General features: G+C 32.2%; 3 protein-coding genes across 11 annotated transcripts; all 3 read right to left on the minus strand.

Moving 5' to 3' along the window:
• LOC109334608 (sodium/hydrogen exchanger 6-like) lies at positions 257-8,102 on the minus strand. Of its 8 annotated transcripts, XM_019570466.1 has the most exons (22): positions 7,777-8,102; positions 7,568-7,679; positions 7,314-7,338; positions 6,878-6,963; positions 6,641-6,752; positions 5,986-6,048; positions 5,832-5,851; positions 5,648-5,742; positions 5,213-5,241; positions 5,085-5,116; positions 4,942-4,989; positions 4,779-4,839; positions 4,598-4,695; positions 4,432-4,507; positions 4,291-4,310; positions 3,827-3,924; positions 3,577-3,686; positions 2,910-3,010; positions 2,679-2,682; positions 1,700-1,797; positions 1,524-1,603; positions 257-771 (listed from the first exon to the last, which is right to left on the minus strand). In XM_019570466.1, exons 1-22 carry the CDS (start codon positions 7,961-7,963, stop codon positions 710-712), a joined length of 1,617 nt encoding a protein of 538 aa, XP_019426011.1. In that variant the 5' UTR covers positions 7,964-8,102; the 3' UTR covers positions 257-709. The 8 variants fall into 8 exon arrangements, with proteins under 8 accessions (XP_019426011.1, XP_019426014.1, XP_019426015.1 ...); XM_019570469.1 differs by lacking the exon at positions 2,679-2,682 and having other exon boundaries at positions 257-768; positions 1,475-1,603; positions 2,906-3,010; XM_019570470.1 differs by lacking the exon at positions 2,679-2,682 and having other exon boundaries at positions 1,475-1,603; positions 2,906-3,010.
• LOC109334822 (endoglucanase 25-like) lies at positions 10,264-14,496 on the minus strand. 2 transcript variants are annotated; one of them, XM_019570790.1, is made up of 6 exons: positions 14,038-14,496; positions 12,857-13,167; positions 12,066-12,527; positions 11,378-11,513; positions 11,110-11,282; positions 10,264-10,994 (listed from the first exon to the last, which is right to left on the minus strand). In XM_019570790.1, exons 1-6 carry the CDS (start codon positions 14,411-14,413, stop codon positions 10,593-10,595), a joined length of 1,860 nt encoding a protein of 619 aa, XP_019426335.1. In that variant the 5' UTR covers positions 14,414-14,496; the 3' UTR covers positions 10,264-10,592. The 2 variants fall into 2 exon arrangements, with proteins under 2 accessions (XP_019426335.1, XP_019426334.1); XM_019570789.1 differs by having other exon boundaries at positions 12,857-13,170.
• Positions 16,646-21,229, minus strand: LOC109334522 (ferric reduction oxidase 7, chloroplastic-like). Its single transcript, XM_019570343.1, has 9 exons — positions 20,975-21,229; positions 20,779-20,878; positions 20,484-20,678; positions 19,458-19,692; positions 18,774-19,101; positions 18,435-18,684; positions 18,011-18,266; positions 17,488-17,917; positions 16,646-17,046 (listed from the first exon to the last, which is right to left on the minus strand). The coding sequence occupies exons 1-9, from the start codon at positions 21,207-21,209 to the stop codon at positions 16,877-16,879; spliced, it is 2,199 nt and encodes a 732-aa protein (XP_019425888.1). The 5' UTR covers positions 21,210-21,229; the 3' UTR covers positions 16,646-16,876.

The following is a 25,929-nucleotide window of genomic DNA, read 5'->3' on the forward strand; positions in this document are numbered from 1 at the left end:
ATAAGTGATATAAGTGTACTTAATGGGTATTGCCAAATAAAAAATTAGACTAATCATAGTTGATTATTGGTGAGAGTTGCTTAGTGAATCATTGAGATTAATCTAATAATAGTTGATTAGTGAGTCATTCTCAAGGATGAGAGATTAATGCAATACAATGTCAAAGCTTTTGGCCACACTGGATGCACTGGCTAATGGTCATTTGCTTGCTGGTAAAGGAAATGAAAAGTTCTCATATGAATAGGTCTCATCAATATAATCCATAACCTCTATAAATAGGTCTCATCCATATAATCCATAGCTTCTATAAATAGGTATCATCCATAGAATTCATAACTACATTTTGGGATAAAAATAATCTCATTGTGGCAATGACATAGTAAACTAGAATAATCAGACTTCAGAAGAACTAGGGAGATGAGAAAACCTGTTAAAACATCATGTTACAAATACATGTGTGATTAGTATCAGATTATAAACCTCCAACTTCGTGGCCAAGTGTGTCATCAACTCGCACTGAATACTAATGCTGCACAGCTACAGAGATGATGTCTTCCAACCTAACCAGACTTGTCATGAGATTCTCAATCATGAGGTAACTTTGATTCTTGGTATATGCCTATTCCTACCAGCTGTCTATAAATTGCATCACTGAAGTTATGTACAAAATGAGACTTTCAAAAGCACTGAGTATGTTGTTTGTAACGAATCATGATGAATAATGATTATTGTCGTGAAATTCCGAGCTTGAAGAAGCCAAAGGCAATGCTGCTAAGACCAAGAAAAACAAATTGCGGTAAGACAAGGTCAAAACAAAATTATTTCACACTGAAGCAAAAAACTAATTCACAAAGTTCATGTATAATATGAGCCCAACATCAGAAATGGAATATCACAAGAAATATCAGTATACATATTCGTGAAAAGTTGCAAGCGAATTATGAAGCTATCTGTGTACTACTGTACTGTACTCAATGTACTTTATCAGTCAAAGAAACTGTAGGTTCAAAAGTACCCCCAAGACAAGCCCTTCTAGAAAACTGAAGTTTTTCTCAAGCCTAAAGAAAATGACCAAAATGCATGAAAATGAGATAGTAACCAAGGAAGCCACTTCAAATTCTTTAACAAGACTTTGAACTTTATCGGTCAATTCAAATTCTTCAGGTTTGAACATTTTGAAGTGATGATTAACAAGAAGCATACACAGATAAAAAGAAATAAAGCACATCCAAGAAATATCTGATTCCAATATTGGGTAGTTCATATGTTTGAGAGTGACCATTGAAAAGCAGACTAAGCTTGGTTCATTAGTTGGAAGCCATTTAAAACAGTTGTCTTCTGGGGTATTAAATCGCAACCCATTTAAAAGAGAAATGGAGCCGGGTAGCAATACTCAATTCTCAATACCTATCTACTTAATTAATTTCTCAAAGAGAATAACACAATTTTAAATAAAAACTAAAGTAAACTTTACCTTCACCTCGTACACTTGGGCCTCCCTTTTTTATTTTATTAAAATTTACCTTCATCTTCTTCATCTCCATTTTGACTTGTAAAGAATGGGGTGAGGTAGTTTTTATCTAATGCAGTAAAAGATGTGGCACTGCAATAAAAAAGCATAGAGAAATTAGAGGTAATAATATCATTAAGAATATATACACACACAACAATATTTGCAGTTTCAGAACACAGATCATACCTCCTGTGGAATTCTTTTAGCTTCATCTTGATTTTGCTGCCTGATGATGACTCTTCTTCATAAGAAGGAGCAACATAACCATTGTTTTCCTCGTAATTCTTGTAAAAGAAACCAAAAATGTTAGGTGAAAGAGAAACACAAAGAAACATGTGAAGTAAACTATCCATTATCAGGAATGATTGACACTGTCAAAATCGATTTGCTTAATAAGAAAGTTAACAAACAATTCAATAAGAAAAACACAGCTGAACATGCATTCTTATAATTCAGACTCAATGGAAGCTCTACATTTGTTGTTGAACCAAACTTATCACAGCCATCAGATGGTCACAAGATAATTATATCAAACACTTAATATTTGGTTTGGCATGTTTGGTACATACAATTCTGTTTTAGTCATGCCGGCCAGCCTCTACTTCCTAGGCTTGGACATTTTCAGTTTCTCTATTGGAATGGTTGACAACATTAAATTTTACGAAACTCATAAACATAACCACAAGCTCAATTGCAAGCTTCCTCTTTTTTATATATCAAATATACCCTAACTATCTACCAAAGAACAGCTTTCCCCACAAAAGTCAAAGTATTACATACAAACTAATCCCACTCACATCTCAGTCAAGCAGAAGTCCGCTTCCTGCATGCTTCAACTACTTAAGAAAGGAAAAGAGCCTCATCTTGCATGTTAAGAATTATCACTAAAGTGGCTAAACTAAAATAAATACATTCATTATAGATCAATGACAAAAGTTACAATTTGATTATACAGCTAACTTATTACAGATAAGTCCAAGTTAGAACAAGAACACACATTTAATGCTTCAAATGAAACAAACATGGAACAACAAAGGATAAATAAATGATTTTTCAAAGTAATGTCTCATGCAAGCATATGTCATAAGTTTTCTTGCTGTTTTGATATAACACTGTACGTTTGTTAACAGTTTACTTATTTATTACAAACATCCAGCAATGAGACCACATAATAGGCACCAACATCTCTTCAACAAGAAAATAGATTGTTCAGAGCATGATTGTGAAAGAGATTAACTCAAGTCTATATCATATTTGGCCATTCATATTCCATATATTAATAAGTGTGTTGCTTGCAAATGCAAGTTTCAAAGTAAAAGGGCATACAAGAAACATCATCCAGATACAATATACAATACTTAGTCATAAAACATTAGTAGTTGCAAAACATACTGTGATGGTACCCACTGAGGCCAAGGGGCTATCGCTATGACTGTCACCCCCTACAACATCTAGAGCTTCCAGCATGGTACCTGTAGAACCACCGATCAGTAGAACCTGGAAAAAAGAACTAAAGTTAAATGTTGAACTTACTGCTCAGCAGCTCAGGTATAGTGGACAAAAAAGTAGGAAAAAATGTTAGTTTCCTACTAATAACCTAAATAAGAGAATTATATAAATAAGACAAATTCCAGGTAGTTCTTTTTTTAAAATCAGGTTCTCTGATTAATAAATGGCACTTCTATATTGTTTTACAACAGATCACTCAACATAGTTCATCTACTTAAAATTTGGTCACCAATCACCATATATAAACCTAAATCTCTCTCATCTGAGATTCCTGAATGGCACTCATATGTCATATCATTTCATACTAGTATCCTGGTACCCACAGATTCCTGAATAAATCCATTCCTAATTTATGCGATATCCAATCATCTACCTTGAAAATCTCATATCTGGTACACTCATTTTTTGCTCTTGTTGCCACTTTATGTATGAAAATAGCATTTAAATTTTACACCATGACAAACTTAGCCAAGAACCTTGCACTAGCCACATATATTTTTGAGTAAATATTTTACAATTAGCACAAATTAAAGGACAGCAATGGGCATGCTTACTGTCAAAACAACTATTGCTGTAGTTGCAGTCAAGATGGTCTGTCCATGACCTTCAGGAAGATCATGCACTGATTGCAGAGCAAGGGCGAAGGCCATTGCCCCTCGAAGTCCTGTACATGTTCACAAAATACAAAGCTTAGTCACATGATTAAACAATATGACAAAGGCAAGAAGTAACTTTTTATATTGACAGAACTAATCAAACTTTCCACAACAAAATCAAGGTTGTATGTGTTTCTTAATTTCTTACCACTGTACCAAAGTGCATTCTGGTGCTTTGAAGGTATCTTTCGATGTGAAGGTCTGACCAGATTGACCAGATAAGCACAAGAGAAGACATTAGCTGCCCTGCATGAAGTGACCAAAAAATCCAGTTTAACCTTACAAGAGAAGTTTTACAGAAATCGTAAAGGCTTCTAAAGTGTATGCAGATCTTTATGTTATATTAAACAAACTCGTTACCAACAAGGTGTTGGTCTAGTGGTGTAAGACCCTGCTAGATTCCCAGGATAACCAAAAGGTTAAGGGTTTGATTCTTAGGAACGACACTTGTTGGGAGGGGCAGCCACGCACCCCGAAAGGGAATAGTTCCTTACCCAAAAGGGGTGAGGGGATACCCTTGGTAGTACCAAAAAAACAAACTCGCCAAAAAGCCTAAATGAACATATGGCTATGTAATCAAAGACTTATAATGATAGCAATCAGTACAAATACCTTGCAATTCCAATGAATATCTGAAGGATTTAACATATGAGTTAAGGAATAGCACAAAGAAAAAAATGAAATCCTAAGCTGATAAAAATCACTATGGTTCAAATTTATGGACCAAAAATAAAGGAAAAAGAGAAAGGATACAATCGAGAAGAATATAAATCCAACATGTGACCAGCTATGCTGCTCCATAGCAATATCAAACCCCATGTATATAAATCTGCAGAGTCATAAGACAAAAAGGCACTACACATCATTTAGAAGTGATATTTAAATGCAAGGTGGATACAGAAAATTTAATCAGCCTTACACAAATGTCTCTGCTAATGATGATATCAACTCGAAAAATGCGGAGACAAATCTTTGAGAACTTTGTGACAAATTTGAATACGAATAATGCTTCATGACCTAAGACAAAGCACAAAAATACTCGTAACAATGCTTTAACACATACATGAAAATAACCCAGGAACAATGTAATATGCACTTACTATTCCTGTGAACAGTATTGATACAATACCAGACAGACCGAGACCTTCTGCAAGCATGTACCTGAAATAGAAAATAAGTTAATGCTGATTTGCACATGAATTGAAAATTTTAGTAAACTTCCATGAAAAATTTAAGAAGAGATGGTCCAGGGATATTTCTTACGAGAAATATGGGAAAAGAACAAATAGACAGCTCTCCAAATTCTGAAGACTGAATGGAACCAGAAATTATTTTTTATCAGTATTTTTAGATGTGGTGTGAATTATCAATTATCACCAAATAAACATGTAATACTAAATGCTTACTTGTCAATATCCAATCCTGCATACTTAAATAGGTTCAGATAGTTAAGGTTTCGCAATAATTTTGACTTTCAAATCGCTAATGATTTATACTGCAAATATATAGGACAACGATGGATTTAAAAGGATATTAAAGCAGATGTAAATCCGACTCCAACACCTGCAGAGAACCAAAAGAATCACATCTTAGAGAATCCTAACAACCACAATTAAAGCCCTTTTCCCACTATGTGGGGTGAGCTAATATTAGGAATACTGAAAAGATAGCAATTCATGACAATACAGAAAAGCATCTAAGACGCCAGATTCTTAAAATAAAACAAATTTCTTAGTAAGGTTCTCTCTTTCCTCGAGTTGTAATATTACATCAACTTGCTAAAAGCTTCAACCTTCAATAGCAAGATCAAAATTCAAAGCTACAATCAATGCATATCATGACAGAAGAACATGAACTACAGTGGTAAGCTTACTGATGACAAAGTTCTACACAACATTTTTAAAGCCCACATGACTTAACAAAGCTAACACTAACAGTACCTAAACAGAATATTAGGTAAGAGTCTAACCTGCCGACATTGACCCAAAAAAAGTCTCCAAAAACCTAATAACCACCATGAATAAATTTTGTCCAGATGGATCAGCTTTAACCATTGACATCGTCCTGAAAATAATTGTTTGAGTTAGAATTGAACCTTTGTTGATTCTTGGGCAACTTAAGATAAGCATAATATAGTTCATAAGTTCAGGTACCTGTACAAAGAAATTGCCATCTGCCCATAGTGTATGAGGGAAGTTATATCAAAAGAAACAAATACAAAGGGAATAAAGGAAGAGATCAGCCACTAACTGCATTTAAAAACAAAACCCAAAAGAACCAAAAAAATTTGTAGCAACAGAAACTTACTGCATCATTCAAAACAGATTCTCCAAAAACCAAGGCATATAGATTGACATCAGTGCCAAGCTCCTAAAGATAAGGCAAGCAAACGCACAAGCAAGAATGAATTGACTCAGAAGTTACATAGTGACCACACATATAATGCTCAGAACTTTCACAAAGAAGAACAACAGATACGGAAGTTTGATAGAAAGTGCAAAAGCATAAAACCCCCATAAGATTCATATAACTTGCCCACCTCATCCAACTCATGATGAATTTATAACATACCAGATAGTTTAGAAGCTTGAACTTTACAAATTAAGGCTATATATTTCTATTTCTACTAGCACACACTATTAACAAACTATGTTATGTTCTATGCTGATATATGTCATTTATGTATATCATTATAATAATTCGTATAAATTATGACCATCTAAGCCAAAGCTTCAACTTGTGTGAAAAATGTAGCAGCTCAAACGTGAGCAACAAAAAACATGTGAAGGAGAATGACAATGAGTCTTGCTATTGACACTCCTTGGACTTTGTATTGGACAGTGGACACACATAATAGATTTGTGAACATGATAGATCATGGCCTTAGAAATCAGAAGATGTGTATGGATTTACAAAGCAGTGGTATAGATGGAAAAGTTACAAAAATGAAGTGGTAAATCACCTGAAATATGGACAGAACAGTAACAGGATCAGTTGCTGATATAAGAGCACCAAACATTAGGCACTCAACAAAAGGTAGTCTATACATGAGGTAGACCAAGCCACCAAGATAACTGCATCAAAGAAGGCAAAAACATAAGCAAAGAATTGAGAAATTTAAATAAATCATCATTTTAAGATATGTGTACTAAGTATTAAAAAGATAACAATTAAAAAGGAGGGGCAAAATAAAACTTACACTAAGACACCTGTGACGATTGAAGATACGAAGGTACCAAAGATAGCAAATGTGACAATTGCTCCAAAATTTGAGAAAAAAGGTTTCTGCCAAAGATCATATAATATAACCATCAAGTCAAAAGGGTTGTTGAAAAGAACAAGTGGAAAATACACTGACTTCAACACCCCTTGAGGTTTTCCTTAATCACAATCTATAGCCTACAGTCACCTCCCTTGGGAGACCAGTATAATTTCGATCATCACTCCTTCGGGGAAGGTAAGTGCAATGATAATAAATTCTAAAACAAGATGAAAATGGAATGTGATTAAACTAAACCTCGAGGAGGTAAGTATCATTTCCCAGACTAAACCAAGCCTTAGTCCCAGTATGTGGGGCAAATGAACAATTATTAAAAACAAATATAAAAGTACATGGAGGAAGTAGATGAACTTACAGGTGCTAGACTAAACCCAGACTGAGTAAATTGAGCAGTCAAGGAAATGCATGAAACCCACATAACTTGATGGCAATAAATAACAATTGATTTAAATGGAAAATATAATAAATAAATAAAGAGGTTTTCCATCCATGGAATACATAAATAATTTTACACCAAATGATGAATGACATAATGAAAGTGTAAAATCATTTACATAGATATTGAACTCGTAAATAAATAAAATAAAATAAAATAAACAATAAGGATATAATATGATGGGTGGTAACAGGAAGAGGAAGAAGAATTCCTCATGAAAATTGAACCAAGCCCTGATGCTATTTTCAGTGTCTGATATATTAGCTAGTATACCAACAATTAAACCTAAAGGTAGAAACACACAAAAAAACATAGAAATTAGGTTTAAAACTTATAACATGATGAAGAAATGAAAGAAATAGAAGAAAAAACGTGATGATACCAATGAGAAGAGAAGCACTAGCTTCAGGAATGATGTAAATCTTTTTGCGACGAAGAACGTGACCTAGAACGAAGGACAAGACTAACATCATTATCTGAAGAAGGATTCCGACGCCGGCGGCTTGTTGCTCCTTCCCGGAAGAAACCCTCCCACCACCGCCGCTATCCGCCGGAGATATTTCATCCATCGGAACCGTTTTATTGATTCCTTCTTTCAATCGATTCGATTTTGTTGCTCTGATGTGATTGATTCGAATTCAAACTCTGTTTTTCTTTCTCTTCTCACCACTTTGATTAATCTTCGATTCGTAAATAGATAAATCAATATTATACCATTAATCAGAGTAATATCAAGAGTTAGCAAAACTACTCAAATATCTCATATTTGAGTTAAATTACAATTTATTTATGATAATTTAATCTCCACTATTTTATCTCATATTCACTGTAGATTTAAAAAATTTACTAATTTTAAGAATTAATTGATATAGTGTAACAAACGAATTGAACTATTACTAATAAGATGTTAGTTTAGTAGGAGATTTTTAAGATGATAAAAAAAGTGAATAATTCAATTATTGAGAGTAATATTTGTTAAAAAACACAACTAAGCATACTAAAATAGATTAATTTATTAACCAAAGGGTTGAATACCAAAAAACAAATAGACTCTTACTAACCAGAAGTTTATTAGTATTACAATCTTTTATTATATTGATGTGAGTAACATTTGATATAATGAGAGTGATACACTCTAAAAGTTTATGCATAGGTGAGTTGATATATTAGTAGTACAAAAAAACAAATTAACTATTACTAATAAGATGTTTATCAAGTATATAATATTACATTAAATTCTCATATAGATAAAAAATTAATGTTCAATTTCTGAAAACGACATTGAGAAATAGACACCTAAGGGCAAAATTGATTAGTTGATTATCCCTCCAAAAAAAGAAAATGATTATTAAGTGATAATAGAATTAACTATCATCCTACACTTGGTACGCATGTATAGAGCATCAATGAGCTTGTGACAGCTTGATGAAATAGATTGACAAAAAGTTCATTTTTGACATTAACCTCAAAACTAAATCATTATTTTTTTAAAATACAAGACACCTAATGTGAAAATCTTATCCATTTTTTCCTGCAATAAGTGTATTTAGAAGGAAAAGTAATAATTTGATTTTTTTAGTTAGGGGATCAAAATGTAGATGAGGAGAATAACTTTACTAGGTAAATATTTATTAGCTTTTTATATTGTTTATTCAAGGGTGCAATGTTAATCTATCTAACAAGTTTGTTCTCATTAAATGGACAATATATTTTTTTGGTTGGCAAAATGAACAGAATATTATTGGATCAATTCCTTAATAATACATCTTTACTAATTAAGTATATTTAAATATACAAAAGAATTATAACAAATTTCCTTGTTAAGTTGAAAGTTTGTATTATTGTTTTGAAAAATAATTATTTATTTTTTGTGAAATTATAATATTTTTCTCATTTTATTAATCTATATAAAATATTTGAAACTCATTTTTGCAAGCATTATTATAAAAGTGAATTTTACAAACTAGATGAAACATTGTTTATAAATCATATTTGGCAAACATGATCAACAATTTTCTTTTTCTAAAGGACTGTTCATGTGGATATGGATAGAAGATGAGAATCATAAACTCTCTTTTCTCTTACAAACTCTCTTTACTAAACATAATGTTGAGAGAGAAATAGGAATAGGAAGTATCATTATTGTCCTAAGATAAGTTAAACATATATATATATATGTTCCTATTTGTTGAAAATTAATATGATGAAAATCATGCATGGGCTATTATTATTAACTAAGCATATACCAGCTTCAGTAAGTATCATTCATATCACCAATTTATTACCCTTGGTATCATAAGCGGTATTGTATGACAATATTTCAGCTATGCTACCGGCAAAATGAGAACAAATTCTAGCTACCAGGACTATACTTGTGCATGCCGCACCGATACCGATAGTATCCGATACGTCGATACACATTTTCTTAAAAATACAGGATACAATATGTTTGGCATACGCATATAAAATGTGTACATAAAATCCATAAAATATAATAAATATATAATTATTGTTATGAATTTCCAAATAATAAACATATTTTGTAAATATCACTAAATACAAAATGAAATTCTTATTGTCATAAGGTCAATCTTATTTAATCGATGATCAACATTCTCCATATGCATTTCCTATTCATTCTCACAATATGCATGTTTTGTTTTATTTCTCTTCCATATTATATTTCTTTTTTCTACTTAATTGATCGTGTTATGTTTAAAAAATATAATTTCAATACGCTACGGGTACGTATCAATGAAGTATCGGAAAATATCTGACACGGGTACATGAAGGTTATTGAAGCGTCGGTGATTCATAGTGACCAAAAGATCAATGACTATCTTACACAATAGAAAAAGGAAAGAAAAGGTTGAGCAAAACTGTTAGACATTAGATGAAACTGTCAAACAATTACAAGCTGTTCAGTTTTCATGCTTAAATACAAGATTTGATTTTGATACATATACACTATGTATAACACAACAAAATGGAACACTGTCAAGTACCATTTTATCAATTCTCAATGCTTATCTTGAGTCCACCATTGTCATCAAGCCAGTTTCAATTACTTCCATTCCTCCATGTCATTGTCTTCAAGATTAACTCGACCTTCCGGTCGAAACAAAATATAAAAAGTTACCAATGCATTCAAGCCATTTGCAGTACTTGCTGGAAAAAGATTGCGAAAGATACGACGCCTTATGGCTTCCATGGTGCCGGAGGCGGTGGAGGTGTAGGAAACATTGGCGGAATAGCAGAGAAAATGGTGTTTTTGTCAATCTTTCGGCCTTTCTCGCCAGACAATGCCACTAGTGCAGCTACTAAACCAGCATTTCCGGCAAGAGTTGGCTCTGTATAGTTGTAGTTTGAACGAACATCATGGAAACCATCATGCTTGTCAGGACCAGCAACCATGGCGCCAACAATTGTATTCGGATTTGGTTTTGACGAGTCCCTCCATTTCCATCCGCCTTTACAGTTATACTTAACCTTATTATGTGGTATTGATGCGCCTCTATGGTGAACATGTTTCGGATATTTATTACCAAAACCTACAACATAGCTCATTTTCCGAGGGTTGTTCCCAAGGATGTAATTAATCTGCAAAACACCCATATAAGATAAAGGAAGATTAGCCAAGACAGTGTTTTCAGTTATGTGAGAAAGAGTTAGATCCCATAAATGTCTCGCTTGAAAGGATCAAAATACCGCGCACCTGGGTCTTGGAAAAGTTACGGAGAACATCTGTTGAAAAGAAATTTGGTCCACAATACCATCCAGGTGTATCAGCAGCATCAAGATAGTCACTGTATAGGGCAGCCAAAAAGGCGGCATTCACAACATATTGGAGAGGCTGAGGCCTACCATGGTTTAATTGAATCAAGCCTCCTGTGTGCATAAAATACCAACATTTGCATCAACTTAGGTGTTGTAAACTCATGAAGTCGGGTGCTCGGCCAAAGATTTGAAGTAAAAGTTGTTACCTTTTGTTCTGTTGAAGCTTGTGAAAATGGGAAGGTAAGAGCACATGACGATGCTGGTCTGATTGTGAAAGCTCCTCAACATTTCTTCATATGGATAACCAGGACTCAAGAACAACCTCAAACGACTCAGGAGAAGCTAAACACGAGAATACAAGATCAAGTTAGTCAAATGTATTTTTTTCAATATGGGTATGACCGAATGACCTGCAAGGTAATGAATGATATTGAGATGTGCTTGCAAGGAAACATCCGGGAGAGGCCAAGAGAAAAATCATTGAAGACAAATAATGAGAAAGGTAAAACTGTGTAGAAAACATTTCTTACTGGATTCCATTCTTATTGATGTTCAATTTTTTTCAAGAGTGCACATAAACCATCAATGTGTTGGATAGTTAAAATTCAATATTTAGGCAGATAAAATAACATTCTATAAAAAGTATGTTAAATTTACGCTAGTGTAAACCGATACATACCCATTGTTCATAAACATCTATAAACACTGATTTGGATATAATCGGGAATAAACATATGCTCAGAGCAGTAATCCATGACATAGTCACACTCAAGAAAAATAAACTTAAAGTAATTTAAATTTTCCTTCTGTTGTTATTGTTGACATTTACTAATATACAAACAACAAAGTGAGCCAACCCGGACATGTTATAACAAAGAATCACTACAAAATTACCTGAGCACCGGCAAGCTTGTTATCCCAGCTAAATACACCATAATCGGATCCTCCCGAGAAGGCACCAGCGTACTTGGCTATTTTAGTAGTAGTAGCAAGCTTAAGGTACGAAGAATTTCCAGTTGCATAATACATCCAAGCCCCTCCCCAAACAACCTCATCCCAGAAGCTAGTGGAGTTGTAGAAAACTGAGGCTTCTGAACTGCCTCGACTATATATGCTTTTCCGATCCCGTGAAAACTTAAAGAGCGTTGTGGCACCATGAACAAGTTTCTTTGAATAGGCCTTGTTGTCTTTGAAAACGATGGATGCAGCAGCTAAGGCAGCAGCCATTTCTGCTGCAAGATCAGAACAAGTGCTGCATGCAGTTACAGGCCGGTCATAATCAATGTCCTCCGGACGCATCCAGCAGTAGTGGTCATTTGGAGTTGTACTCCCTCCAGAAGTATCTCCAGAGCCAACCTGTAAAAGAAGGCACAAAACCATATATGATATGCATACTACAGAGATTTCTAGAAAATTGACTGTTCATATTTTCTCAAATGTGCAAAAGTATCGCAAGATTCTTCCCATTTAAGAAATATAATAAAATTAAGGTTTAGATTTTTCCTTTAAAAAAAAGCTTCTAAATGTCTGTTTGGTTCAACTTCATTAAGAACGTTTATCAACAGATTTTAGGAGAAATCGCTTTTTGAAAATACTAAACAAAAGGGCCCTAACGAAATAAACAGATATATAAACATAAAGGACAATGAACAATTAAAAAATGTTATCATAAGCATAGTGCTTACCTGTGCAGCAAGGGTAGAAATGGTATCAGCAGTACTATTGAACGTCTTGAGTAAGTAATCTGATCCCCATTTAATTAACTCCTTAACATGTTCGAGCTCGCCAGCAGCTTCATACTTGGCACTGTATTCAATGACACTCCAGCTCAACATGGTCATGGCAAATGATTGAGGGAAGTTGAACTTGATCGCATCACCAGCATCATAAAATCCGCCCACCAGATCCTTAATGGAAGGTGAGACATCAGAAGACTTCCCATCTTGCACGCAAGAGTTACCTCTCCACGACACATTATTATGCTTAGGCAATTTCCCCGCTGCAAGCAAGACAGGCCAATCAAATCAAAGATGATACATAAAAAATAACCAGTCTTTTTTCAACCAGGTTAGATCTACTACACGTATCAAGCAACATTACTGTGGTCAAATCAGAGAATATAAACAACAGCAACAACAAGTCTTTCTCACTAGGTGGGTCAACTAAATGGGTCGAACAACACCATAACATAAATACCAAATAAAGAAAGAAAACTCAATCATTTGAATGTTTTCATGTTTATCATCACAATTCACAAAGAATACCACTCCATCAAAACACATCATCAACATCCATGATCTTCAATTATAATTCTCAAGTGGATCATCACAATTCAAACTAGTTTTACACCAGGATTTATATCCTCTCAATTGTTTTTCGACTCTCAAGTCCTCTCAATTTCATAAATCTTGTGTTAACCTGTACAAAAAACAATTTGAATGTCTATCTCTTTCCTCGTCAACAAAGGTAAGGTTGTTGCTTAGTGACCATGAGGTCACGGGTTCGAATTCTGAAAACAATCTCTCCACCTGTGGGGTAATGTTGCATATATACACGCTCTCCGTACCACACTAAGTGGTGGGAGCTTCATGCACTGGATCACCATTTTTTTTTCCCTCTCCTCATCAACAAAACACATGATCAACATCAATGGTGTTAGGTGCATGAGGCTCTCATCTTACGAGGTCTGGGAAGGCAGATGTACGCAGCCTTTCCTATGCATGCAGAGAGATTATTTCCATAATTTGAACTCGGAACCTCTTCCACACTTACCAGAAACCTTACCATTGTGCCAATACTCACTACTCAAAAGTCATTAACACAAAAACAGAAAAAAGGGTAATGGTGAAAAAGTGAAAAAGCTTACATTTTTGGGCATTGAAGAACATAAGAGCCTTATGAAGAGCAAGTGTATAATTATCAGGAGGAGGTTCCTTATGGTGATGACGAGGAACAGTCTCAAGAATAAGAGTAACAAAGGCAGCAACAAAAACAGCACATAGAAGAGTCCCAATGGTCCAAAGAAAGAACTTTCGGCTAACAATGATGCAACCCAAATCAATATACCTCTTCTTCTTCTGCTCGGAGGGTCCAAGGAGCCAACTTTGCTGTGTCTCGTCGAGTTGTCGTGAAACCGCCGCCCTGTCGAGGTCATTGCGGCTGCGGTCGTCGTCGGTGGCGGAGTCAGTGGCGGCGTTAATCTCCAATGCACCACCCCATGGGTCTCTTCCGTACATACTCATCTTCTTCTTCTTCTTTCTATTTTAGAGAGAGAAGAGAAGAAGAGAAGAAGAGAAGAAGAGAGGAGAGAGAAAGAGAGAGAGAAAGAGAGAGAGAATCTAAGTGAGTTTTAATAATGTTGTGTTTTTGTTTATATAGGAATATAGTAAGTGAAGTTAAAATAGTTTCTTATAAGTAAAGTTTTTCAAAACAAGAGAAATGATTATAATCACTAATTTAGCTTATATTTTATATATTTGAGATAAGTTTGAGTTTTTTAATTTTTCGGGGATGAAGTTGGTATTGGAAATGAAAAAATTATGGAGTAAAATAAGTGTTTTATAATGTGTAAAAGAAGAGGTTGGTTTCATGTTTTTGAAAAAGTGAGATAGGAATTAAGATGGTTTTTTCTCATAATTCTCCCCCTCTCTCTCCTTTATTATGTATAATTTTTTTTTCTTATTCACTTTGTGTCATTTTCTTATCTAGTTGTAGTTTCTATGTCTTGGCCCATTGATTAAAATTAATGTGCTATCTCCATTTTTGTTTTCACTTTTTTGCATTCATGCTTTTATGCAATCCCCCATTGTTAAAAAAATCACTTATGATTAAATGGATAAGTGAAAATAGTTCTTCTTTAAAAAATAATAAATTTAATGATTATTATTAAAAATTAGTTATTAGTCACATCATTATTTAAAAGAATCATATACGGTTTGTCATTAAATAATGATTATTCAAATAAGATTCAATGACATATTAATTATTTTCATTTTTCTCACAATAATAAGTATCTTGACTTAATCGCTCCCTCTAATCATATACAACTTTCATAAATTACAGATGAAAATTAGGTCATTAAGTCGGGCTCTATAAACTTGATTCGTTAAAAATTAACTTGAATCAAGTTTCGAATTGACTCCGACAAGAGTATTTTTTTCAACTCAAAATTGGATTAATTAATGTTTACATACTTTTTCAAAGCTTAAATTTATATTGCTGATCAAATAATTATTATTGGTACACATTCATATGCATAAAGAGAAAAAAATGAGCCTTTTAAATTGATTTGCATGAAAACTTTGATTTTAATGTATATATAAAATATTATGTTCATATATTAATATAAAAATTTATTTTATAATAATTATGGAATATGTTTATAACTTTATATTATATATATATATATATATATATATATATTTAAATGTGTTTATATATGCATATGTTTATGTGTTTATATATATTATTTATATCATAGAGAAACTTCAAATTTTGAAGGTAGTTTATACTTTGTTTAGTGGTTTAAAATATGTTCTTTATGTTTATGGTTTTGAGTGTTTTTAAGGTGGTTCTTATTATATTTAATAAGAATAACTATACCAAGATTCTATACAATATTACCCAACAACTCAGTTACTCTCATTAAAATGCTAATAATAAAAACATAACAAGTGACATTTGAGAAGTTGATTTCCTCAAATAGACTTTTCAACTAATATTGGAACTGATTTTGGAAAATAATGTTTGGGTGATTTATGGAAACTAAATGTAATGGTATGTTAAGGTTTCATCTCAACACCAATTGGCAATGAGAAGAATAGCCCAACAGGTATTTAAACCATTCTCGAGATAATGAGGTAGGCGATGTGGGACTTACTTCCCAACATGGTAAAATAAATATAATTTCTTACTTTTAGTATATCAAATAATATAATTAAATCAAATAAAAAATAGCGTAATTTTCATTAATCTTGAGCACACAAAAAATGTTTCTTACAAATGAGTTACTTTGTCCCTACTTTTACTTTCTCATGCACCACTCAATTGGTGATTGAAGCATCTATTCCAACCCATGTTTATAATCTTACCTTATGGATATTGAGTGTAGAATTTTAAGGATATCATGGAACGTGAATATGTCATTTTTTTGTCTAAAAGCTTCATAATGAACTTACCATAGCATAATATAAGATAGTATTATATGTAATGTTGTAGTTTTCAACTAAAGGTTTGATTGATACTCAAAACCTTGTATATGATTACATATTTACATTAGGTGATATGTAACTTCTTTCTATTTTCATTAATGTTATTTGGGTTGGCAAAACAAGAAAGAAACTCCCCACAATATAAACTATAAAAAGTTTTTACTTAAGATAATCTTCCGTCAAAATACGTATATCACTTCATATATCATTTCATTCTTATTAGTAAAAAAAATACATACAAGACTATGAGACATGCCCACTTAAGATAGATTAAGAAAAGTGATATATTCATACAAGGAGTAACATATTATGCTTAGAATTCATTTTAGAATCCTTCTAGGGACTATAGGCTATATAGGACCTTATTCTTGCAAAGAACTGCAGAGTTATACTACTATATATATATATATACAATTGACATAGACTACACACACATATACATACAATACAATACATTATTACATATGCATTTTGATTAGTGAATGCAATGAGAAGCTAGAGATCAAAGCTATGGCTGTGGAAATGGAAGATAGGATAGTGGCCTTGTCTTGTGACACTGTGTGACCTGATTTCTTGGGCAAGACTTGTCTGAAGTGTAGGAGGACCACAAACTAAAACACCAACATCAACATGCCCCCATTTCTCTGACATCAACTCTAAAATTTCTGCAATATAGATATCCACATTAGTGCTGGAAATAATCTAACCTTTTAATATGTATAGCATGTGCATCTAGGTAACATTACACAAAAGATAAATCAATAACTCATGTTTATATCATATCATAAGATACAATAATGGTGCTATGAGACATTTTCTATATTCTAACATTAACAATATGACACATACATTAAGGTCATAGCTACATAGAACAGATTCTGATATTTGGAAGGTTTCTAACTATACAATTAACTTAATTGATTTTTTAAGGAATAACTTCACATAGAAGAATCAGATTCATCATGAGTGATTCCGAAAAAAAAATTATACATTGCAGGAAATATGTGTATCTGAATGCCTTCATAAACAAGTAAACCTGACTATACCCTAGTCCTTTTATGTTTAAAGACTAAGATTTAAGAAAAAAACTGTGATCGGCGTCATACCTTTGAATTCCGGCCTGGAACCGTAACGAATGACAGTTGATTTAGAAACATTGTCTTCACTTGGATCCTTGGGAGCCACAGAGCCATTTTCTTCAACTTTGTCAACCTTTATATTTTTGGAACTCTCCTTCATAGCACTTTTCTTTTCCCAAATATGCCACAATCCAATCACTAAACCACCAAAGATAACAACACTTGCAACCATGCAAACGATAAATAGTAACCCTTTGTACCACCACTTATATATGCCAAATGGGTTTATATAGTAATTATCCAACAAACCAAGTAAGACCACAAAGCCGATGGTAGATGAGATGACATATAGTCCAGACCAAAAATTGTTTCCGGTACCAACCAAAACAGACATGCCACAACCACTAGGCACAGGGCAGAATGAAGACTTTATCGGTTTGTAAATGTATCCCTCTTCCTGAAGACAATAACAATCGTACTTGAATAAGCGAAAATATAAATAAGTCATTAGAAAGCATTCACAGGTTTGTAAGAAAAAAGCCAGGCTCACCAGTGGAGGATCTGATTCGCGAGTGACATAAATATGGATATCGATATTTACTTTATCGGAAAAGAATGGACACATTGCTTCCATGTCAATAGTCGAAAGAAGTGGAAGCTCGTCCGATTTTTTCACTGCCCAGACAAGTAAAATGTTTCTTGGTTGACATTGTTTTCCTTCCCTCACACGGTGGAGAATATCACTCAATATAGCAAGGAAAGGTGAAAGTCCAATACCACCAGCTACTAATATAAGATTTCCGTACCTAAGAGAAAATAGAAGGCCAAATCATTTCATTAGTTCAAGAACTAAAACATAAGTTAGCTGAGGTAAAAGTTAAAATTTTCGTTGTTCAATTCTAAAGTAGTAAGAACTATCAATATTTCTGTCATCTATTATAAGTGTAATTTGCATAAAAAAATATGACACATACATTAAGTGGTATGGTACTTCATGTCCATATGGCCCCTCAACCGAAGCTGTTATAGATAAATCTTTCTGTGCATCAACGCCAGTAACCTTTTCTCTCAATTCTTCGGTCCACTTGCCGAGAACCTTTATAAGAATAGCAAGGTGATGCTTTCCATCCAAAGGACTAGAAGAAACACTGAATGGATGCCACTGCAGCCATGATAATTCCCGGATTTGAAGAAAAACGAAACTGAGGGCATTGTATCTCAAATCTACATTTTAAAAAGATATAGATAAATTGTCAAGGACATGATATTGGTACAAAATTATGTCAAAAAACTATTATGATAAGTATAATTACTTTGAGGCTTTGACAAAATCAATTCCACGGTGCCACATGGAAGGGATCTGGACGATATTATATTAACTTTCCTTCGTGATTGGCAGAACCTCAGAAATCGATCAAGCGCAAATATAAATATACCTCCAGCAGCCATAGTGAAAATAAAGTCACCAACATGCAGAGCCAAAAAGACAACAAAGATTATATATAATTGATGAGTGTAAAAAAACAACTCAAAATTCCATGTTCGCAATCCAGGAAAAGAGGTGATCCACATCAGCAAACCAGCAAGCAGGCTGATAACTCCCGGTAAATTGGCAACACCGATATCTACCCATCCTAATAACTGCAAAGTGGACAAAATTATATACAGAGAAGTAAATAGTCAGCTTCATTAAGTCAATGTTCCAGCAAAACCTTGATTTATCAGTACAAACTTAATACTCTGAAGGAAAAGGTAAGTCAAAATAATACATCTATCCATTTACAGAATGACGAGATTAAGAGTTCAAAACTTAAATTTTGGATACACTGTTTACCAACAGTATTTTCACTCTAGATGCCCGACACTTGAGACCAAACAAGATTGATCATCCAGCAAGCATAAAAGGCATTAAAAAGAATGATTGTGTGCTGTTAGTACACTGTGTGCATAAAATGTAAACTATATTCAAGAAAAGAGGTCCAGCAAAGAGGACTTACTTCTTGTATGAGGCGACCATCCATCGCCCACGCAATAACATAAAAGAGTCCGTGGAGGGTAAAAAGTGCCATTGTAAGGTGTCCAAGCCATACATGATATCTTGTAGCATGTTCAAAAGGGATATCTATATAGCGGAGAATAACAGATCCCCTTGAAACTGGGAGAAATAAAAATGCCAAGCAAAATAACCCAATTGAACCAAGGCGAAGTCCTAGAATTTCGAACATGAATATGCTGCACAATTGATGCAAATCATGACAATTAGCATATCATAGTCATTCCTTTTTAAACTGCATAAAGTAAGCAAGAGTAGACAACATATAGAATACATATCAAGACCCTTCAGAGAAGACCAGAGAAAGTTGCTTCTATGCGCGTTATGCATGTCTGTAGGAGTAGGAAACAATATGAAGTAACAATTTCTACTATATATGGCTAGAACAAAAATATAAAAGTTCTACAGACATAAATAGCACAAAACTCGGGGTGATTTTCTTGTATACTACCTCCAAAAGTAAAATAGGGGCAGATGAGATATGAAAATGAATCATCAATATCAAATGAACTGAACATTTAACTTGGGCTATATAGATAATCCATAACCCATTTGATTGAAATATGCTGCACAAAGTGTGTCGGCGTAGAAGGATAGTTAGCATAGTTGGTTACTTACGGGATTAGTTAGTTAGTAAGCTATAAGGAATACATATAAAGGGAAATAGGAGTAGAGGATGGCTTCAATATTGTAATTTTACTTTTATGAGTCACACACTTAGTCAATAAGGAAGCTCAATATGACAGAACACAAGTTCTGAGGCTCTCCCATCTATTCGGCTAGTCTTTTCTCTTAATTGGTTTCATGATATAATCGATTTCTCTGATGTTTAAAATACCAAGTGTTGGTTTGTATAATAAGGAAAAGGCAAAGATTTTAATTATGCAAAGTAGCCCATAAAGTAAGGACAAGGTAAATTTGCATCACCAAATCAAAATTTTGTTAAAAATGGGAGTAGAAGTACTTGTACCTCATGACCTTAAAAGATGAGTGATCAGATATAGACACAAAGGCCCTGACAGTATAAACACAGAAAGCCCAGATAACATAAGCAGAAAATAGGACAATCCCAATTAACTCTGCAGCTGAAACAACCCCAAATGGTCCATTCACAAGCACAGGAAATGTCCATAACCTGAAACTTGGATACTTGGAACTCTTCTTCCTGCACACAACACATCAAATAAATAAATTAAATGCATGAATATAATGATAAAATTTAGTACTTTAGTGCAAAAATAGTAAAGTTTCTTGAAATCACATACCCATTATTAGGAAGGTGATTCTCCCCAAAAATAATTAAGTGTACAATGGCAAGGAATGCAATTATGAGAATTGGAGCAGAGAAGATCAGAAAAAGACTTCCTGCAAAATACACATAGTTAGCTTTAAACACATGCAACATAGTGGAAAAAGATAGAAAGAACAAAAATTTGCAAATAAAGGTAAAGATTAAAGAACCTGTGATTCCAAAAAGAGTTTCACTTGTTGCATTGATCCATTTATTAACCAAATTACCAACAGATTCTAATGGAAACACAAAGATTAAAGCTGTCCATGCAATGAATATCACACATATCAGATACTTTAGAGTCCATTTGGTAACAGATACAATAGAAGATGTTTTCATAGTATAATCAGTTTCATCAACTCTTGTTGAAAGCAAAGGACTATTATCAACACTGTGTTTCTCCATGCAAATTAAAATCAGCAACAGTACAAGATATTGCTTAAACTCTTAAGAGTAGGTAGGGTATGCTACAATGCACTGCCACTAAGTGGTTCTTAAAGTAGAGGACCCTGTGAAAATTGGAATCACATCCACATCCTCTCCTATATCGGAAAGAGTCTAGTACTGGATCGGATAATGACATTATTCTTACATAAAAAAGTTATAAATCATTACATTCAACTTAACCTCACATTTTAGTGAAAATTGTTGAAAATACTCTTTTTAGACCATTTTTAACATCTGTTTAATAATTATAATCATGGATTATATATTGAATTACGATTTTGGTAAATGGAAATGGATAAAAAAACCTAAAAGTATAAAATCAACATTAAAAACCTAAAACATTGATTTTTAATATATTAAATATGCTATTTTTAATATTAATTATACACTTTTAGTCTTTAAATATTACCTAAGGGTGATAACGTGTAAAACAACCATTATATTCTTATAACTTTTTATTATACTTTTGTGTACACCGTTATTTTCTTTTTTATATTTTTCTTCATTTCATGTCATATACCCATTTTTTTACTACCAAGAATATATCTCAATCTACAATTATGAACTAATTTCTTTCGAGATTTGTAGCCACTTTTTTGATAAATGTTACTTCTAGGACTCGATATCTTAATTACTGTTTTTGTCTTCTATTTTTACGTTTAAATATATTTTTTTTCAACCCATCATAATTCATAGTACATGAAGTGACATAAATTGTAGGACATAAGATATGCTTCCGTTTCTTACACCTTAAAAAATGTAAAAAGTATATTTTTCCTAAAAACGTTAAATTATTATTATTTCTCAAACAAAAAAATCTTTTAATCATGAAGATATAGAATAAATGTAAAAAGTGGTGTAAATAAAAGTGTCAATATCATTGGTGGTGGATAATAAATTTTGCGTATCCCACATTCGAACTACGAACCTAGAGAATTCAGAAGAATTTTGAACCACCAAAATGAAATTCATCATAGGATAATAGAATGTGTGGTGAAGTGTCTACGTTAATTACTATGATAAAAGAAATATGAAGGACAAGGTTCTTTCATGTGCTACATGCTAATGGCCATTTATGAATGAAGACAAATTTAGATGTGGAAATTAACATCACCGAATTAAAGTATGGGACATGGGAATAGAGGTGTTTTTTTTTTAATTAATAAGAGTATTCTTTCACTTTTTTGAATAAGTGATTAGTTCCTTTTAAGATTCGTGGTTGTTCTTCTCAACAAGTGTCACTCCCAAAAATCGAACCATCAACCCTTGAGGATTCACTAAAATTTTACACCACTAAATCAACGTCTTGTTGATATGAATTAGAAGTTTTTTATAATAACTTAACTAGCATTATTGATTTTCTTATAAAATTAGACATTATAGTTTTATATATATTTTATTTGTTTAATAAATTTTAAAGTTATGTAAATTGTTGTATATATATTGGGAAAATTTAATTATTTAACTATTTTGATAGATTTAAAAAAATGCTTTCAAAACTATCACTTCTCCAAAATGTTAATAAAAAAGAATAAAATATTAGGCAAATTAATAGTTGTGGATTTTCTACCTCAGGCAGGTCCTTTTGCTTTTCTCTCACCGCAGACTAGTAACTAAAAAGAATTGTATATTTAGAAAAATTGTAAAATGTATTGTATTCTATTTTGAGTGTAATATTCAACAATATCAATGCAAAAATTTATGCAAAGTCAATACATTATTCACTATTTATTTTTATTAATTTAAAAAAAAAATAATAATAATTAAAAATAAATAATTGATAATATATAAAACTCATATACTATGATGAGATATATATTTTGTATGGATAGAAATAAATGGCGATGAGAGTTGAGATAAGACATAGACAGATGGAGAAGTTGGTCCACTTGTTGCATTGTGTACACAACCATTCCTGCCTGTCATCTATCTATCATTTTCTTTTTTCTTACTCATGCATATTACGACAATTCTTTTTATGTTTCGTATGTGTTTTTCCTACTTTCAAACAATTGCATTTAATTTTTTCATTGATGCGTAACTAATGATACGTTGATTTAATGATATAAGACTATGTTAGATCTTAAGATAATTACAAAGTCAATGATTCAATTCATGAGAGTGATATTATTAGGAGGAGCATTCACGAACATTGAAAGAAAATAGTCCTTATCCAAAAGGTGAACGATACTCTTGTTAAAACATGTCAACAAATAAAATTTTATTTTTATTTGAGTCACACATATTATTTTATTATTTATTATAACTCTACATAAAATAAGAACAATATATACTTTCTTCATAGAATGACAAACATTATTTTTATTTTTATTTGGATCTCACAACTTACTCCACACTCTTATATTTTACAAAAAAATAATTAAATATAACAAAATATTAAGAATAACTATTATTTATTAATAAATGAAAAGTGATAAATTATAAATAAAAATATAGTTTTTTTTGTTTAAATTATAAGAATAAATTATGTGGACATGAATAAATAAAACAAAATATTGCATTAATTAATAAAGATAATTTCAAAATATAACAGAAATTACAACCTAATAAATTAAAAGATAAATAAAATATATAAAATAGATAAAACACATTACAACACATAAATGTTATATCTCCTCACCAAGAACTATTCTTAATTAAAAACAAAACTCAAGAAATAAGAATAAGAATGTGACAGTGAATAATAGAGTAAGAATATTCTAACTCTATTAAGAATAATCATTATGAACACTCTTTAGTACCCAAAAAAGTGATGCATATTAATAAAAAATTACAATGTTGCAATATTTTGATTTGATTAATATGTGCCAATATTGTATTTTACAATATTTTTAGACATTTTAAATGTGATTAGTACTTATACATAGTGTTAGAGAAATATCACATTTTAAAATGTTAGGGAGCATTTGGAAGACGTAGGCCATATAATATCTCTAGGATAAAAGATTCTCATAGGAAAAGATTTTAATGAACATATAGGAAGTGACACTAGATGATTTGAAAGTTTTATGGTGGTCATGACACAGAGGAATCAAATATAGAATGTAGTATTATTCTAGCTTTTTTCATGATTTTTTATTCTACAATAGTCAACACATGTCAACACATGTGTTAAAGAAGCATAACAATTCTCTCATCACATATAATATTGTGTTGCAAGCTATTAAATTAATTTATTTCTTATAAGGAAATTAAATAAAAAATTTTGTTGATATCCTAATAGAGTTTAGTTATGGATATAAGAATTAAGAGTAGAGTGGAGAGAAGATATGAAGATGAAATGTCAAGAATCAAATGATAAAAATTGAAGGGAATGGAATATAGTAGCTTTGATGAAAGAGTTTTATTGAAAGAGTTTTTTGGTTTCTCACATGTATTTTTGTATTAGAGGTAATCATGTTTAAGCCAGAAACATCCATAGGTATGTAAAACTAATTCTCTCGGTATATATATTTTTATCCACAAGACTCAAATCTAAGACTTTGTTTAAAAAAAATCAAACATATATCACTTGAACCAATACTAGTATCAGAGAAAGTTTCTATGGAGGTATAATTAAATAAGGAGATAACAAAATAAATTAGGAAGATAGGTGATAGGACGTTGGAGCCCAATAACTACATAGCCTATAGAAATAGACCGGAGAGGAACACTTATCTTCCCATTAAATTCCAAGATTAGTATTTATTGTTTTAATCAATTGGCCATTAATGATAGGCCCATAACTTCTTTTTCATGAGAGGTATGCTGCTTTTTCCAACCATTACAATTTGTACAATATATATCTATGTAGATAACATTTTGGACAACAATTCATATCTACAAGGTTTTTGTATGTTAATCTTAATTGTACGAAGTATTAAGATATACACTCACTACTTTTATTGCTCTCCTCAGATTTCTTCATGCTAATTTAGAGCATAATTGGTTTCATTTTGATTGTTGGCAGCATAGATTATACTTGTTGCACATTTAAGTGTACTACACAATCAAACTTTATAAGTCTAATTTTAACATGGAACTTTTTGTGCCCTTATGATAGTTTTCGTAAATTCGGCGCAATAATAAGATTGTTACTTAGTGACTATGTGGTTGCATACGTCTAATCTCTCAGACCTCATGAAGTGGGAGTTTCATGCACTAGACAAACCTTTATGATATTCTTCACTTTATTTCAAATCTAGAAAGTAGTCTAATCAAACCATTTTTGCTGTAGATAGATACGAGTGCCCATTACGAAGGACATTTTGATTTCACTCTCGCTGATTAATTCTTTTTTATGTTTCATATGTGTTTTCCTAGTTTGAAACAATTGCATTTAATTACATTTTTTCTTTAATGCATAACCAACAATGTATTAGAATACTAGTACAAGACTCCACTAGGTTCTTAAATGATCAAATGGAAACAGTCACAGACATCTAAAGAGATTAATTTTTTATCATAAAGATAAAAGAATATCCTTAATAATATCAAAAAAGAGTGAAACATATTGATAAAAATTACAATATATATTGCAATATATTGATTTGATTGAAATGTGACAACATTGTATTTTACAATATTGTTAGACATTATAAATGTGATCAGTACTTATAATCTTATATACGTTTAGAGAAACATCACAAGATAAAATTTTAGGTTATATTTGGAAGAC

Source organism: Lupinus angustifolius, chromosome LG19, assembly GCF_001865875.1.
Source record: "Lupinus angustifolius cultivar Tanjil chromosome LG19, LupAngTanjil_v1.0, whole genome shotgun sequence".
Taxonomy (NCBI): domain Eukaryota; kingdom Viridiplantae; phylum Streptophyta; class Magnoliopsida; order Fabales; family Fabaceae; genus Lupinus; species Lupinus angustifolius.

Bases quoted from the DNA above. Each gene is read 5' to 3' on its own strand.
- LOC109334608 (XM_019570466.1), bottom strand. From the start codon at position 7,963: ATGGATGAAATATCTCCGGCGGATAGCGGCGGTGGTGGGAGGGTTTCT. The intron at 7,339-7,567 runs ATATCCTTATTG...TGCTCAATTTAC, and splicing joins CTGTTACCACCCATCATATT to TCAGTCTGGGTTTAGTCTAG. The intron at 6,049-6,640 runs GTGATTTACCAC...CCTTATCTTTAG, and splicing joins CTGTTCTGTCCATATTTCAG to GAGCTTGGCACTGATGTCAA.
- LOC109334822 (XM_019570789.1), bottom strand. From the start codon at position 14,413: ATGAGTATGTACGGAAGAGACCCATGGGGTGGTGCATTGGAGATTAAC. The intron at 12,528-12,856 runs GTAAGCACTATG...CTTCTTTTACAG, and splicing joins TTTCTACCCTTGCTGCACAG to GTTGGCTCTGGAGATACTTC. The intron at 11,283-11,377 runs GTAACAACTTTT...TTATGCACACAG, and splicing joins AAGCTTCAACAGAACAAAAG to GAGGCTTGATTCAATTAAAC.
- LOC109334522 (XM_019570343.1), bottom strand. From the start codon at position 21,209: ATGGAGAAACACAGTGTTGATAATAGTCCTTTGCTTTCAACAAGAGTT. The intron at 20,679-20,778 runs GTATGTGATTTC...TGTTGTGTGCAG, and splicing joins AATCACCTTCCTAATAATGG to GAAGAAGAGTTCCAAGTATC. The intron at 19,102-19,457 runs GTAAGTCCTCTT...TCCACTTTGCAG, and splicing joins ATGGTCGCCTCATACAAGAA to TTATTAGGATGGGTAGATAT.